The 17,520-nt window shown below is 49.0% G+C and overlaps 1 protein-coding gene across 14 annotated transcripts in view; it reads left to right on the top strand.

Moving 5' to 3' along the window:
• CEP250 (centrosomal protein 250) overlaps positions 1-17,520 on the top strand; it is a 123,282-nt gene that overhangs the window by 65,100 nt on the left and 40,662 nt on the right. For 13 of the 14 annotated variants that reach the window (XM_048820053.2, XM_075118867.1, XM_048820052.2 and 10 more), the window contains 3 exons: positions 12,385-12,512; positions 12,709-12,878; positions 16,673-16,852. In XM_048820053.2, coding sequence (XP_048676010.2) covers positions 12,385-12,512; positions 12,709-12,878; positions 16,673-16,852 — 478 coding nt within the window. The remainder of the gene's footprint in view (positions 1-12,384; positions 12,513-12,708; positions 12,879-16,672; positions 16,853-17,520) is intronic. The other variant, XM_075118868.1, reaches the window with a different exon arrangement.

Genomic DNA, 17,520 nt, shown 5'->3' with positions numbered 1-17,520 from the left:
GGATCAAATATCTGAGTGATCGTCTGATCCAGAGAGAGTTTACTGTTAGTTTGCATGTTGCCATGGAAGAGTATGATTCTTCTTAAGAATCTGGGCTACCAGAATAATTCAGGGAATGAAGAGCCTATTTTATGAGAGGAGACAAAGGGCTTGGTTTGTTTAGCCTATCAAAATGAAGGCTGAAAGGGGATCTGATTGTTCTCTGTAAATAAATTAGGGGGTAAACACAAGGGAGGGAGAGGAACTGTTTAAAATAAAGGACAGTGTTGGCACAAGAAGAAATGGTATAAACTGGCCATGAATAGATTTAGGCTGGAAATTAAAAGAAGGTTTCTAGCCATCAGAGGAATGAGGTTCTAGAGCAGTCTTTCAATAGGAATTGTGGGGGCAAGAAACCCAGTTAATTTTAAGATAGTTCTTGATAAATTTATGACTGAGATTAGGTGATGTGGTTGCCTTCAATAATAGGGGACTAGACTTGATGGCTCAGGAGGTCCCTTCCAGACCTGTGCTCCGATGTGAGGAAAAGGAGTATTGTGTCCAATTTTGGGTCCCTCACTACAGGAAGGATGTAGACAAATTGGAGGGAGTCAAGTGGAGGGCAACAAAAATGATTAGGGGGCTGGGGCACATGACTTATGAGGAGAGGCTGAGGGAACTGGGCTTATTTAGTCTGCAGAAAAGAAGAGTGAGGGGAGATTTGATAGCAACTTTCAACTACCTGAAGGGGAGTTCCAAAGAGGATGGACCTACGCTGTTCTCAGTCATGGCAGTTGACAGAACAAGGAGCAATGGTCTCAAGTTGCAGTGGGGGAGGTCTAGGTTGGATATCAGGAAAAACTGTTTCAGTGGGATGGTGGTGAAGCACTGGAATGGGTTGCCTAGGGAGATGGTGGAATCTCCATCCTTAGAGGTTTTTAAGGCCGGGCTTGCGAAAGCCCTGGCTGGGATGATTTAGTTGGGGTTGGCCCAGCTTTGAGATCCTGAGGTCTCTTCCAACCATAATCTATGATTCTATGAAGAGGAACGGGAGAATCATAGATTCCAGGGCCAGATGGGACCATTGTAATCATCTTTTGATAGGATCCCTGCGGTGCAGCCTGGGACTGTGGGACCACTGTGACCCCTTAACTCTCCAGCCTGGGCTGTCTCTCGCAATACTTTGCAAGTAACACACAGCAAACCCCTCCAGGCGCTATTATCACTCAGCACAACAGCATGTGGAGCCCCACACCCACCTAGATGCATGAATGCTCCCAGAGCCACTCATGAATCACACAGAGAAAGGCATCAGCCAGATTCCCTCAGCTCCCAGCCTTGTACCTCAGGAATATACCATCTTGCGCTGCTCGAGACCCTTTCTTGAGGAATGCAAATTTATTAATTGGTTCACCACTTCATCAATGGAAAGTGGATATACACCAGCCTTTATAAATCTGAGCAAATTTACCAAACACTTCAGGCAAGCTGATTGGTAAAGGTAAACAGTTAAACAAATGTATTGACTACAAAAGAAGGATTTTAAGTGATAAGCAAAAAGTCAGAGTTAGCTACCAAAGAAAATAAAATAAAAGCACGCAATCTAAACTCTCAACTTTGTTAGACTGGGCAACATCTAGATTAAGATATCACCCCACTGGATATTGCAGTTCATAGTACACAGGTTTTCCCCTAGAAATCTGGGCCAGTCTCCTCTGTTGGAGTCTTCAGGCTTCTGAGTGTCCTTGTTGCTTGCAGCATAGATGGGGGAAGGAGAAAGGGCATGTATGGAGCCACTGTGTTCTGTTTTAGACCCCTAGTCCCATGTGCTTGGAGAACACAAGACCAGACATATCTGGTGGGCATTGCTGAGTCCCCAGGCAAAGTTGAGCAATTCCCCTGGTGTGGCTTTGTGCAAGTGAGTCATTGCATTGTAGCTCCCTTGCTGGACAATGGCTGTTGATGGTGGTTCGACACCCACCCAGGCGTTGGTTACTTTCTTTGCTGTTGTCTCAGAGTCTCTGGGGAGCTAACATCTGGCTGATTCCCCAACTTATAGCATGTTTTAGTGACAACCATACAACACAATCTCATAACTTCATATGTGCTAATGATATACATATTTAGACAGAACAGAGACTTTCAGAAGATCATAACCTTTCTCCTGATACCTCACATGGCCTGCTTTATAGCAATATCGCAATTATAGATAAATAAAGAATATGCAGGTTACAGGGTGCTCCCCCAAGGTACAGAATTTTACACATCTAGTCCAACCTCCTGTGTAACAAAGGTCATAGAACTTCCTCGAAATAATCCCTAGAGTTTATCTTGTAGAAAAACAAGAGATAGTTACTGGACCTAGAGAACAAGCTGTTCTGTCTTCTGCCTCTGTTGTGAAGTGGTTAGAAATAGTTCTTCATCCCCTCTAGGTGATTTTTAGAGGCTTCCAGAAATGGCTAGGTTATATTGGTAATGCCTTTGACTTTGAGTTGTCAATCATGCTGGAGAAATATAATTGACTTTTGACTTTATGAAACTCAAGAATAGGGTTAATTTAACCATCCTGATAAATAAGGACCTCCTGGAACAAGCCTGAGTTCTGGATTTACTCCATCTTCTGTATGCCCAGGATCTATATTGGGGGATGCCATGCTGAAATGTGTATTGCAATTTATCAGGCTCTATTTCCATGTTACAATTTTTTTTTCTGGGATTCACCTACCTTTCCTGGAACAGTTCCAGAGGAGACTACAGCCACATCCAAATCCATTGTCCAGATGACAGAAGATTCTGAATCTTGAGCTTAGAGCTCTGTACAGTGATTCAGACAGCTTTTTGCTCTCTCATCATTGCTACCTTCATCAATGTACCTTCATCAATGTACAAGCTAAACAGAGGACTTACTGTTTGACGGACCAAACCTTTTCAGTAGGAAAACTGATGAGACAGTGGGAAAACTAGCAATCTCTAGGTTTATATAGTCCTTATTAGAAGAGATCAGTTCCCTTCCTTTGCCAATGCCAACATCAGTCACAGCAGGTGATAGGGCAGGTTTCAGAGATCCTTTGATAGGCAGAAGTCAAAGCACTTCAGAGAAGACACCAAGAGCTGCTGCTGTTTCTACAGGTGCATCTTAATCCTCCACGCTACAAATCAAATGGGGCTACTAGCGGATGTTGGCTCACTTTCCATTCTGGAGTAATTTCCTTCTGGGTTTCTGTTTGGGGACTGACTTTCCTTCTTCCTTGAAGTACAGAGTACAGTTACTAATGGATCCTGGAGATAGTAGAATCAGGTTATGCCATTCAGTTGCACTCAGTTTCCCTTTCTGATCCCTTTACGGGCATCCTTCTCAGAAGAAAGTGCTAAGGGATATAGTCCCATCATTCTCAGTCTGGGAGCCATAGAAGTGATCTCTTAGCAGGGCTTGTTTCCAAAAAGCAGATGTCTTTGTTCCATATTGAATCTTCAGAAAATAAACAAGTACATCAGAAAGTTCAAATTTTGTATGGTGACTTTGACTTCTCTGATTTCTTCCCTGAGTCCAGGAGATTGATTTGCGGCTTTTGACCTCAAAGATGTCTAGTTTCACACATCCATCATATCAGTGCACAGAAATTCTTGGTAACAGCAGTCATCAGTCCAGAGCAGTTTTCTTGTGTTGACCAAGGTCTCCTTACAGCTTTTGATACTCAGAGCTGTTCTTTGTGTATGCGTCCGTGTGCACTCCACACTAGGTGTGCTGTACCCTTGTGCACGGAACCAGATTTTTTTTAAGAGCACTGTCCATTGGAGGTCACGCATGCTGTACTGCAGCATGTTCCTTTATGAGGTTATAAAGGCCAGGGTGTCCACAGCCCTCCCACAATTCCCTCTTACTGCTCCTGGCAGTGAGACAGAACTTAGCTGGTATCAGACCCATGGACTTTAGCTCTGCTACATTTCTCAAAAAAAAAGTCCTTCAAATCTTCTGACATTCCTCAAAACCACCTTCATGATTTATTTTTGTTCCCTAGTCTGTTCTAGCACTTGTTGAACCAAAAGCTGCTTGCAGACCCCAGTGTCCAGTCCCCCTTGTACAAGGGCCGCTTGCATAGGCTCTTAGAATGGGAAACTCAAAATGCACAGGCTTTAAGCCTTGTCTGCCCTGCAATGAGCTAATTTCTCTGAAAAAATGGGTCCTGCAGATGCCTATTCTGCTTGAGAAAGTCTCATGTCCCAAGCCAGTGCTCTGTCTGCCTTTCTCTCTGCAAGAACTTGCAAGACAAGGGATACAAGGCTGAAACTCCATGTTCTGGAGCAATCTATGAGAGTGGCATCTGATCCAGAAAAGCCAAGCTTGAAGACCCTTTTGATGGCCAAACCCACATCTTCCAGCACTCCACCTAGCAGGCAGGCAACTCTGAAGACCTCTACAGAAAAAGAGGCACCGAAAGCTGACCTGGTGCCAGCATCAGCATTGGCACTAGTACCAACCCTGGCACTGAAGTCATTGATGGCCCCAATGTCAAAGTTAACACTTTGGACAAAAAAGCAGGGTGCTGAGGTGGACTGCTGCAAACACAGGGGCAGGAGCTTGAGAAGGAATTCCAGTTTCCTTTCAGAAAGAGGGATGCAGGAAGATGTTGGGAGACAAGCTGGCCAAATCATGTATTGTCCTTGGGTGAAAATATAGCCTAAGCGTTAATACCGGCACCGATTTCAGGGCCTTTCAGGAGTTCCTGGTGCAGACCATGCCTTCTATGACGAGATACCTGGCTCTGTTCACAAGGGGAAAGCAGTGGACGTGTTATTCCTTGACTTTAGCAAAGCTTTCGATAGAGTCTCCCACAGTATTCTTGCCAGCAAGTTAAAGAAGTATGGGCTGAATAAATGGACTATAAGGTGGACAGAAAGCTGGCTAGATCATCAGGCTCAACCAGTAGTGATCAATGGCTCCATGTCTAGTTGGCAGCCGGTATCAAGCGGAGTGTCCCAAGGGTCGGTCTTGGGGCAGGTTTTGTTCAATATCTTCATTAATGATCTGGAGGATGGCGTGGATTGCACCTTCAGCAAGTTTGCAGATTACACAAACCTGGGAGGAGTGGTAGATACGCTGGACAGTAAGGATAGGATACAGAGGGCCCTAGACAAATTAGAGGATTGGGCCAAGAGAAATCTGATGAGGTTCAACAAGGACAAGTGCAGAGTGCTGCACTTAGGACGGAAGAATCCCATGCACTGCTACAGAGTAGGGACTGAGTGGCTAGGCAGCAGTTCTGCAGAAAAGGACCTAGGGGTGACAGTGGACGAGAAGCTGGATATGAGTCAACAGTGTGGCCTTGTTGCCAAGAAGGCTAATGGCATTTTGGGCTGTATAAGTAGGGGCATTGCCAGCAGATCGAGGGACGTGATCATTCCCCTCTATTCAACATTGGAGAGGCCTCATCTGGAGTACTGTGTCCAGTTTTGGGCCCCACACTACAAGAAAGATGTGGAAAAATTGGAAATAGTCCAGCAGAGGGCAACAAAAATGATTAGGCTGCTGGAGCACATGATTTATGAGGAGAGGCTGAGGGAACTGGGATTATTTAGTCTGCAGAAGAAAAGAATGAGGGGGGATTTGATAGCTGCTTTCAACTAACTGAAAGGGGGTTCCAAAGAGGATACATCTAGACTGTTCTTAGTGGTACCAGATGATAGAACAAAGAATAATGGTCTCAAGTTGCAGTGGGGGAGGTTTAGGTTGGATATTAGGAAAAACTTTTTCACTAGGAGGGTGGTGAAGCACTGGAATGGGTTACCTAGGGAGGTGGTGGAATCTCCTTCCTTAGGGGATTTTAAGGTCAGGCTTGACTAAGCCCTGGCTGGGATGATTTAGTTGGGAATTAGGTCCTGCTTTGAGCAGGGGGTTGGACTAGATGACCTCCTGAGGTCCCTTCCAACCCTGATATTCTATGTTTCTATGATCTTTCGAGACTGCGTCTTTGGCTCTGAGAAGTCTCACAATTATTTGCTATCTTGTTGGCTTCTGGTCCTGCCAGGATTGCCCTCCTTATAAATAAAGTCTTCCTAGACCCAGCAAGAGCCTCATGACAAACACCAGCCATTATTCCACCAATTGCAAAATCTGTCAAAGAACAGTGCCAGGTATCCCCCTTGGGTTTTGAGTACTTTTACTCCCACCCAAGCTGCCTTCCTAGTAGGCTAAGCTGTCTAGATGTGAAGTTCCAGCAAGAAACGCTCCTAAGGACAAGGAGCGCAATGCTTAGATCTGTTTGGAAGAAAAACATACTTATCACTTTGCTCAAGTTGAGGGTGGCCAATGGCCAGACGTTGGCCAAATACAACTCTTTGACGTGGGACAGGGTAACACCCTTCCTGACAAGTTTCTTCATGAAAGTGGAGAGGAGCTGAAAGGCGTTATAAAAGAAGGCCAGCCTGGGGCCAAGGCAGCTCTGCTGGCTGTGTGGGACACTTTTGAGGCTGTGGCTAGTGGAAAGTATCATGGCTCCACACTTCGGGTATCCCTAGTGAGGTACTAGCCACAATTGAGGCCCTGCCCTTTGAGGGCTTCAACTCTCCAGTGAACAGACTGGTGGAACCCTACATTCGTGAAAGATCCCAAAGAAACCTTATGCTCCAGGAATCCACACTCCCCCACACTTTTGAAAGGTGTACCACCCTTAACCATTGCAGCAGTGAAGACCATTCGTCCCGTCATACCACAGACAGGTGCTGTACCAGCCTAGAAACCCACGTATGACATCCGTAAAGGCCCATAAGTGGTTCACTACACTGTCAGCAACTCCTATCAGGCCTGACAAACTCACTATACCTAACACATTGCAGTTGTAGTATTTATCTGTAAAGCATGTTCTTTGAGTGCTTGTTTATGTCAATTCCAATCAGGTGTGTGTACACTGCGTGCACGACAGCCAGAAAATTTTTCCCTTAGCAGTAACCGTAGGGTCAGCCTGGGCGCCTTCATGGTGCCCAGTATAGGGCCCTGCCAACCCGACACCCACTCAGTTCCTACTTGCCGCCTATGATGGCTAGCTGGAACTCCCTATTGCTCTTGCCTCGGCAAGCATGTGCTTCTCAGTATCTCTGTCCTCGTGAACATAGTTAGCATAGTAGTTGTAGTTAGTGTAGTTTTTCTTATAGGTTTCCTTTGGGGGGTTTTCCCCCTGATGTTTTCCTCAGCACTGGGGTATGTCGGTCCCCAGGCTTTAAACCATGCCTGGACTATGGCAGGTTTATGCCAAGGAGTGACCTGCACTCGTCGTGCCTTAAGTGTCTGGGCGAGGGTCATCTCAGAGACCTCTGTAAAATCTTTAAGGGTTTTAACCCCAGGACCCTTAAGGACAGAGAGCAGCACCTCCAAGTCCTACTTATGGAGGTGGCTCTTTGTCCCCAGTCTGAGCACGCCATGTCTGACCCGGCCTTGAGCCCCGCATCCTTGGTGCGCAGTGCACAAACCAGTGCCGAAGAAGGATTCAGTTAGAGACCCTCGTCACTGCCATGGTTCCACCCACAGGCAGCCATTGGTGGGGCACCGCTCTCACTCCCCGGTGTCCCGTAAGAAGAAGAAGGCCGACAGAGGGCGCTCCCCAGCTAGGTCTAAGGACCAGATAACGAGAAAACCCGCATCGGGAGCTTGGTTGGCCAGGATTCCATCGACTACTGCTCCAGGAGGGGTACAGTCAAGTCCGGACCCGCACCACTGGGCCGCCGCTGCAAGGACATACAACTCCCCTCCATGCCGGAGGTGTTCGAGGTGGCAGCAGACCTATTGGCACTCACTGTGCCACCCTCCCCGCCTAGGAGGGACAGGTCACTGGCACCGATCCCAGGCCCGGTACATTCTGTGGGCAAGCCAGCGATGATGTCTGCCATAAGGCCATCCCTGTTACATCAACCACCGGCACCAGGAGTTTCTGCCCGGGAGCCGCTCCGGTCCCCAAGTTGGCACTGATCCCCAGCATCAAGAGGCTCTGCTCCTCCCTGGTCATCACAATCAGAGATCTCGGAGGCAGAGTCCTTGTGCTCTAGCAGGAGCAGAAGATCCTGCTCCTGCCGCGATCATCATCCCTACTCAGCGCCCTGGCAGGGCCAGTGGCAGGCCTCCCAGTGGCCCTTCTGGACTCCCTGGGCTTATCATCAAAGCCAGGGTGCCGCACTGTCCTCAGCACCTTTCCGGCTCCGATCCTGGCGTCGACCATGACTCCGATCCTGGCGTCAGCCCCCATTCCGGCGTCTGCCCCCATTCCAGGGGCGGCTGCGGCACCCAGCTCGGCACTGACCCTGGCGCCGATCCCGGCATCCATGGTGCCATTGGCCATGGCACCGACTGTGGCACTGACCACAGTGCCATCGTTCCTTGCCCCAAGGGACTCCAGGGTGGCCAAGGGCAGTGATCAGACCCCAGTACCGGCTGCCTTCAGATGAGGCGGTGACAGGTACCTCGACTGCTCCAGCCTTAGAAGACACTAGGGTCCTTCAGCAGCTGCTGAGATGGGTGGAGGTGGTGGAGGAAGCCAACCCAATGGCCGATATTCTCTCCCTTCCCGAGCCATCCTGTATCGCGCTGCCACTGATCAAAATGATTGACAATGCCACCAAGACACTGTGGCAGACCCTGTCTTCACTGCCGCCTACCACCAAGAGATATGAGTGGAGGTACTTTGTTCCCTCGCATGGGTATGAACATTTGTACACCCACCCCCAGCCAGACTCCCTGGTAGTGGATGCTGCTAACCAGTGTGAACAATAAGGCTACCAGGGGCCCTCTCCCAAGAACCATGAGGCCAAAAAGTTGGACCTTTTTGGGAGAAAAATATACTTGACTGGGGGGGTCGGAGCTCCGTATCACTAACCATCAGGCGGTGGTTAGCAGATGCAATTATAACACCTGCGGGACTATGCAAAAGTTCACTGGACTTCTCCGCACTAGTAGAGGAGGGCAAATTGATCTCCCATGCTTCCCTGCAGGTGGCCTGGGATGCAGCGGACGCGACCTCCTGCACGATGGCTATTGGGGTGGCCATGAGAAGGAGTTGCTGGCTTCAGGTCTCGGGCCTACCATTCAGGTGCTGCAGACAATTCAGGATCTCCCCTTTGAGGGTCAATCACTGTTTTCAGAGAAGACTGACTTGCTTTTGCACAGCCTCAAGGACTCTCGGTCCCCCTGAAGTCCTTGGGCCTTCACAGACCTGAGACTCAGAGGACACACTTCAGGCCTCCACGACTCCCGAGGAATTATCAGCCTGAGGGCAGAGAGGAAGGGTCGCGTAGGAGGAACAGGAACTGGAGAAAGAGACCTCATCCTTCCTCTGGCCAGTCTAAACCTTCCTCAGGCCAGAGGCAGGACTTTTGAAGGTGCGCTCAGGGGTGATGCACCAGCTCAAAGACTGGATCCTCCCTGCCTTACCTTTTCGTCCCATCTATCCCCTTTCTACCCTGCGTGGGCCCGCATTACATTGGACCGTTGGATGCTCTGCATGGTAGAAAGGCGATATTCATTCCAGTTCTCGGCCCTCCCACCCCACCTCCCTGTCCCTCTTCAGGGACTCCTCTCATGAGCAACTCCTTATCCAGGAGGTGCAGTTGCTCCTCTCACTAGGAGCAGTGGAAGAGGTTCCTCAGGGCTACAGGGGCAGAGGCTTTTATACCCGGTATTTCCTAATACTGAAAGCCAAAGAGGGGGGCTAAGACCTATTCTAGACCCTGCGCAAACTCAACAAATTAATGAAGAAACTCAAGTTATGCATGGTCTTGTTGGCCTTCATCATCTCTTCCTTGGATCCAGGGGACTGGTATGCCGCCCTCGACTTGAAGGACGTGTACTTTCACATAGCAATAACTCCGTCCCACGGAAAATACCTAGGTTTGTGGTGAGCAACAGCCACTACCAGTTCACAGTCCTCCCGTTTGGTCTGTCAGCAGCGCCCCGAATATTCACCAAGTGCACGGCAGTTGTGGCTGCATTCCTGCGCAGGCGCCAGGTACAGGTAGTCCTGTACCTACACGACTGGCTGATCAAAGGCCGCTCTAGGGCTCTAGTAGAGGGGCAAGTCGAATTCATCATGGCAACATTTGACTCACTGGGCCTTCTCCTGAACGTGGGGAAGTCCACTCTGTCCCCTGTTCAGCAGATAGAGTTTATAGGGGTGGTTCTGGACTCAACCCAGGCCAGGGCATATCTTCCAGAATCGAGGTTCCGGGCCAAGAGCGACATCATTCGGAGTCTCAGGCAGTTCCCCACCACCACAGCACGAAATTGCCTAAGACTCCTGGGACACATGGCTGCGTGTACCTATGTGGTGCAACACGCCAGGCTCAGACTTCAGCTGCTCCAATCCTGGCTAGCCTTGGTGTATCAGCTGGTTCAGGGCAGTTTCAGTAGGGTCATGACTCTGCCTCCCCGTATCCTCGACTCCCTTCTGTGGTGTCTCGACACACAGGTGGTGTGTGCGGGGGTCCCCTTCGCCAGCCCTCAGTCAACTCTGTCGTTGGTGATGGACGCATCAGACTTGGGCTGGGGTGCACATCTGGGAGACCTCAGGACTCAAGGCCTCTGGTCACAGGCAGAGATGGCTTCCCACATCAATGTCAGAGAGCTGAGAGCAGTGCACATACCATGCCAGACTTTCTGAGCCCACCTAACAGGGAGATGTGTTTCAGTTATGACAGAATGCCACAGCGATGTTTTATATCAACAAACGGGGGTGCATGCTCCTCTCCCCTGTGCCAGGAAGCCCTCATGCTGTGGGACTTGTGAGTAGAGCATTCGATACACCTGCAAGCTTGTTGGCAGACTACCTCAGGAGGTCGTTCCAAGGCCGCAAGTGATCCCTACGCCTGGATGCTGTGCGCTCCATCTTCCAGTGGTGGGGCTTCCCCCAGGTAGACCTCTTTGCCACGTGACTCAACAGTGTCAGCAGTTCTGCTCCTTCTGGAATCACAGTCCGGGCTCCATAGCGGATGCTTTCCTATTACAATGGGGCGATCATCTCCTATACGCATTCCTGCCCATCCCTCTCATTCACAAGGTGCTCCTCAAGATACGGAGGGAAGAAGCTTCGGTGATATTGATAGCTCCAGCCTGGCCCCGCCAACACTGGTACACATCCCTCCTCAAGTTGTCTGTGGAAGTCCCAGTCACCTTGCCGCTCTTCCTGGACTTAGTAACTCAGGATCACGGTCGCCTCCAGCACCCAAACCTCAAGTTGTTGCACCTCACAGCGTGGAAGCTCCATGGCTGAACCCAATGGAGCTTACCTGCTCAGACAAGTCCTCCTTGACAGTAGAAAACCCTCCACTAGGGCTACCTACCTTGCCAAGTGGAAGAGATTTTCAATCTGGATGGCACAGCATCATTCTTCCCCGACGCTCACCACTATACCGCTTATATTGGACTACCTCCTCCACCTCAAACAGCAGGGCCTGTCCATGTCATCAATAAGGGTTCACCTGGCTGCCATTTCAGCCTTTTATGTTCAGCCAATTGATAGACTTCATGGGAGTTCTGCTTGACTCAGGTTCAGTGAAAGCTTTCCTGCCAGAGGACAGGTTCCAGTCCCTGCAGTTGATAGTGTCTGACCACAGAGTGTACATGTTTGGGCTTCCTTGGTCATAGGTCTGTATGTGTGACGTCCCTTGCCAGACATTGTCTGCAGCATCTAAATTGCTGGCTGACGACAGTCTGCTCTCTGTCCAAACACCTAATGACGGAATAAGTCTCGGTCCCACCATATATCCTGCATGAACTTCAGAGGTGGCTAGATTTGCTGAAAAAGGGGGTCTATCCCCTCCATGATGATGACACTGGTGACAGATTTGTCAGGGACAAGGTGGGGAGCCCACTTACACTACCTGCAAATGCTAGGCTTGTGGTCCCAGGATGATCTCAAGCACCACACAAACTTTTTTGAAGCAAGAGCCATCAGACTGGCTTGGATAGCATTCCCACCGGTCCTCCAAAATGCCACAGTGTAGGTCCTGATGGACAACGCTTCGGCAATGAGTATATAAACAAGCAGAGGGGCACTTGATCATCTCCACTGTACCTAGAGGTGACTGAGTTCTGGGAGTGGTGTCATCAGCATGGAAATGGACTGCATGGAGGTGGCCCGTTAACTTTACTTTACCTAGAATGGTCCCTTGAAATATGTGTTAACTACTTATGATAAACAATGTGTCCCACCATATATATAGATGTGACACTCTGTGTACAGAATCCAAGACCTGAAGAATAGGTCAGTGTAAGTTCAAAAGCTTGTCTCTCTCACCAACGGAAGTTGGTCCAATAAAAGATATTATCTCATCCACCGTGTCTCTCTAATATCTGGGGACTGACATGACTACAGCTACACTGCAAGTACAAGAGACTCATTATTGCTCTGTATTTATATCCTGTAGATCAGCAAAGGAAATCTTAGAATCCAGCCTGTTCGACGCTCAGCAGCAGGTGTCTCAGCTGGAGGTCACGAGGGGTCAGCTGGAAATCAACGTTCAAACAGTCACCCAGGCCAAAGAGGTGATACAAGGTAAGAGGCTGAGAAGCACAGCCCACCAGAGATGTCCCTTCCGTGGATGGGGCAAAGGGGCCACTGGGGAGTGAGAGATGGACATGGCTCTCTCCCTGTCTGGGACAGAGAAGGCTCTGGCATGGTGCAGCTGAGCCCTTAATAGCTCAAGGAAGTGAGAGGGGTTCAGACTCTTGCCATGTCTCCTCTTCTGCAGGAGAAGTGAAGTGCCTTCGTTGTGAGCTGGAAACAGAGAGGTCCACAATGGAGCAGGAGCGGGAGGATGTGGCACAGCAGCTCTCACGGACAGAGCAGCAATATCAAGATACTCTTAGCCTTCGGCAAGCTGCGTACGAGGAGGAAATGAACAAGCTCCTGCAAGAGCTGGTAGGTGGTAGGATGGCCATCATCAAAGGGCAAAGCCAGTGGGTTTTAATGGTTAAGACCAGGCCAGCCCCTGGACCCATTTTAATGTTTTCATGAATGTTTATTGCTCTCCTCAGACACTGTACTGACCATCCATGTACAATGTTTGCTACTGCAGCCTTGTATGATTTACTAACAAAACCTTGTATGCTGGATTCCACTTCACTGCAAGACAGCTAGGACACTCCAACGCTCTAAACCTTTGTTTTGTCCCTTTGAAGTGCATGTGCTTCATGTACAGACTTTCTGCCAATACATGGCTATGTTCATACAATTACTTTGTGATCATGACTGCGGTGGTGACAAAAAATAGAAGGCTACTAAGTACAGTAAGAATAAGAGTGTCAATGCCTGTTAATTTCTAATAGGAATTGGGCATCCAGATCCCTCAGACAGTTTTGAAAATCCTTTGTTACATAATCCATTCTATAAAGGAAAAATAGAAGTATATCCTCTACAGCAGATATTTGCAGTGGGCCATTTTTAAGCAATCCATAGACTATGATGTGTATGCACACAACATTCATGAAATAATGAACAAATCTGGGAAAACTTTAACCTGTTTGCAGATGCTCCTCAAGCAGAAGAGGGTGATGTTTGTGGAATAAATGTTATGAATAATTTACCAGCTGTAAACTAAAGTTGCTGTTTAATATGGGTTTGTCAATCCACCAGTAGTGCACTGCATGGCTGCGTGTACAGCTGTGTATGATGATGGTGTTCCTAAAGTTTGGTTTGCAGACCTGTGCCGGTCCATGTGGATCCTGGGCTGCTTGCATCATAGAGTCAATCAAGTGAAACAAGACAGTCTCTCAGTATGTGTTGGTCTTCAAGTAGAGCTCCCTCTCATGCCTTTGCTTGTTTGGGCGATTGCCCTGGAGGTGAAGTTTGTTATCAAGTCTCATTCTTTGTTGGGTGTTCAAGGGGAATATAATTGTGAACAATTTGCTGACAATACCAAAGTGGAGGGGGAAGAAACATAATGGTGTCAAAGCTGAGCTTCAATGAGTCCTGAAGAGATTAGACTGAGGGCAACAGGAAACAAAAGCATGAAGTTCCGACAAAGTGCTGAACTGCTGAGTTAACCCAGGCTCTTACTCACATGTTGTCCCTAACCCACCTCCTAGCTGAAAACTCAGACTTCTCACCCAAGCTTGATAGTGCTTACCGCCTGGTCTGGCTGACCCATCCTGGGTTGTAGGCTTAAGCCCGGGTGTCACTTTGACTCAGGTTGGTAACATATCCACTTTACAGTGAGGACACAGGCTAAACTTCTCAAGTGCAGATAGTCCTCTAGAGTCTTCCCACAATTCTCCCAGTGTGCCCGGGATTGTCAGGTTCTCCCACAATTCACTGGGAAAGAATTAGAGCAGTTCAGCGAGGTGCAGCACAGAGAACCATAGGATGTGCTGCCAGAAATCTTAGCCTCTCACATGGGTGAGTGCAGCACCACTATGGACACAGCAACTCTCATATGGCTCTGCAGCGTGACTGCTCACACCTGAATTAGGCCAACGCAGGTACTGATCTCCCGAGTTAACTCTGCAGTACGGATGTGCTCAGAGAAAGGAAATAACTAGGTCCCTACCAAATTCACAGTCCATTTTGGTCAATTTCGTGGTCATGGGATTTTAAAAATCATAAATTTTATGATTTCAGATATTTAAATCTGAAATTTCACGGTGTTCTAACTGTAGGGGTCCTGACCCAAAAGGGGGTAGTGGGGGCATTGCAAGGTTATTATAGGGGAGTCGTGGTATTGCCACCCTTGCTTCTGCGCCTCTGCTGGCGGCAGTATTGCCTTCAAAGCTGGGTGGCCGGAGAGTGGCATCTGCTGGCCGGGAGCCCTACTCTGAAGGCAGCACCACCGCCAGCAGCAGCATAGAAGTAAGGATGGTGTGGTATTGTCACCCTTACTTCTGTGCTGCTGCCTTCAGAGCTGGGCCCTCAGCCAGCAGCCGTCACTCTCCGACCACCCATTACCACCCTTACTTCTGTGCTGCTGCCTTCAGAGCTGGGCCCTCAGCCAGCAGCCGTCACTCTCCGACCACCCATTACCACCCTTACTTCTGTGCTGCTGCTGACAGTGCTGCCTTCAGAGCTGGGAGCCTGTCCAGCAGCCACTGCTTCCCAGACACCCAGCTCTGAAAGCAGCGCAGAAGTAAGGGTGGCAATACCACGATCGCGCTACAGTAACCTTGTAATCCCCCCATCCTGCAACCTCCTTTTGGATCGGGACCCCCAGTTTGAGAAACACAGCCGGTCTCCCCTGTGAAATCTGTATGGCATAGGGTTGTAGTATAGAAAAGACCAGATTTCACAGTGGAGATCAGATTTCGTGGTCCGTGGCGCATTTTTCATAGCTGTAAATTTGGTTGGGCCCTAGAAATAACCAACCCAGTTACACACAGGGGAGATGTAAGTAAAGCTGTACCTCAGTACCTTGGAGAGAGTTTATTGTCTCACCTTAACCCTGTCCTAATGTGACTTGTCATGTGATCAAATACAGTTTGTTTATTTTTTGTATTGCAGTTTATTTATCCAGTGCTTGAGGAGCAATGCTGTGTGGGATCAGGATTGGGCATTGGAAGGAGAAATTGCTCAGTGTAGACACCCAGGCACAGTAGGGCAGGATGAACTGGACACATAAAACTCTTTACACAGCCCCTGCACCCACAAACAGATGGTGACTGTTCCCAGTGGCTCAGTTACCTGAAATTAGTCAGCAATTGGTATATGTGAAGAGGGATTTCATGCATGCTGTTTGTGGCTACTGTTGCTTTATGGTTTGCTACTAGTAACATGCTGCATACAATGGCTAGTTGTGGATGCCTGATTAAGTCACTCCTCTAGTCGAGGCAGCATAGGGAGCACATAGCCAGTGACAGTGGCTGGCTGGTGATAGGCATGAGTACCCTTCCTCCTCAACTCCTTGCTTGGGGCCAGGCAGCAGTGGTTGAAAGTGGCTGCTGCAGGTGTGCAAAGGCTCCTTTCTCAGGCTCTTCCCAGCTGCTGCTATTATGTGACCTGCCATGGGGCACCACATCCAACCCCAAGTTCAGGATGGCCCTGGGACTGGCTCTGCAATCAACTATGTTCAGAAGGGGTGGGTGAACCCCATGCAAGGCCTGACAGCCAGGGGTTGAAATTCTGCCCAGGCTCACAGATTGATATGAAACAGCCACCTGAGGCTCTGGCACATTGCAGCGGGTTGCCCAGTGGGTGTAATAATGCAGAAGTCAGGAGAAGCCTGAGAAGAGCTACAGGAAGCCTGCTCCTTTCCTGCTGGACTTTGGCTGAGGGAGGCCATGGAGTAGCTCCAGACTGTCTGGCCCAGCCTGAGTCATGGGGGGGGTGTCTCCTCATTCTGTATGCAGTTTACACTTATTGTGCGTTAATAAAAATGTTGAATTAAGCTCTGGGATAATAGGAAATAAGGGTAGAAGCAAATGCTGGGGATGGTGATGTGGAAAATCCTACAGGAACAGAGGGAGAGAATCCTCACAGGAGGGAGGCTCAGCAGGTGGAGGGGAGGTGGCGTGCTGTTTCCCCTCCAAGGTCACTAGGAGTCCCCTTGGAAAATAACTGCTTCTATCCCTACCCACAGCACTGCCAGTAATGTGTATGCTGCTGATGCTTCATGTTGGTGGAGGGAAATCTGACCTGGTCCTTTGGCTGGTGCCACATCAGCAAGCTGTGATATGAGGAGGTGGCCTAAGTCTGAAGGACCTAATGGCTCTTTTTCTGATTGTTAGAAGAGTGAGCAGGAATTGCACCGCGCAGAGCTGAAAGAGGTGTCGGAGCTCTCAGCCCAAGAGAGAGCAGAGACAGAAGGTGCTTATGAGAAGAAGCTGTTGGAGCTGAGGCAGGAGGCTGCTACTATGCAATCTCAGAAAGAAGAGGAGCGAGCTAGGGCTGAAAATGCCAGGCAAGAGGTAAAGGTTTGGGAGGGAAACTTGTTCATTTAAACAGCAGACATCTTTTGTCTCCTGACTAGTGAAGTTTCCCATAATACAGGTGTCTAGGCAGAAGTAAGAGGCCTCTTGAAGGTGATAAAATATCTTCTCTTTTGCATAGGAAATTAGTATTTACTAAACCAGATCAGGCAATTGCCCATGAAAGTCTGATGCATAGTTGATACTGCAAAGGAAGATGAAATTTCCACAGCTGGGCAATTGTGCAGCGCAGAGTAGAGAGTGGGGGAAATCTTCCCTGAACTGCCTATGTTTAAGGCTCCATGTTTGTCACGGAGGCTGTCAGGGTTCCCTCCCACTCTGAACTCTGGGGTACAGATGTGGGGACCCGCATGAAAAACCCCCTAAGCTTATATTTTGCCAGTGTAGGTTAAAATTTCCCCAAGGCACAAATTCCTTTCCTTGTCCTTGGACGGTATTGCTGCCACCACCAAGTGATTTATACAAAAATTCAGGGAAGGGTCACGTGGAGTCCCTATCCCCCCAAAATGGTCAGTGGGAGGGATAGCTCAGTGGTTTAAGCATTGGCTTGCTAAGCCCAGGGTTGTGAGTTCAATCCTAGAGGGGGCCATTTAGGGATCTGGGGCAAAAGTTGGGGATTGGTCCTGCTTTGAGCAGGGGGTTGGACT

The sequence above is a fragment of the Caretta caretta genome, chromosome 13, assembly GCF_965140235.1.
Source record: "Caretta caretta isolate rCarCar2 chromosome 13, rCarCar1.hap1, whole genome shotgun sequence".
NCBI lineage: Eukaryota > Metazoa > Chordata > Testudines > Cheloniidae > Caretta > Caretta caretta.
Note: the sequence above shows the minus strand (reverse complement) of the source record. Positions and strands in the feature narration are given on the sequence as shown.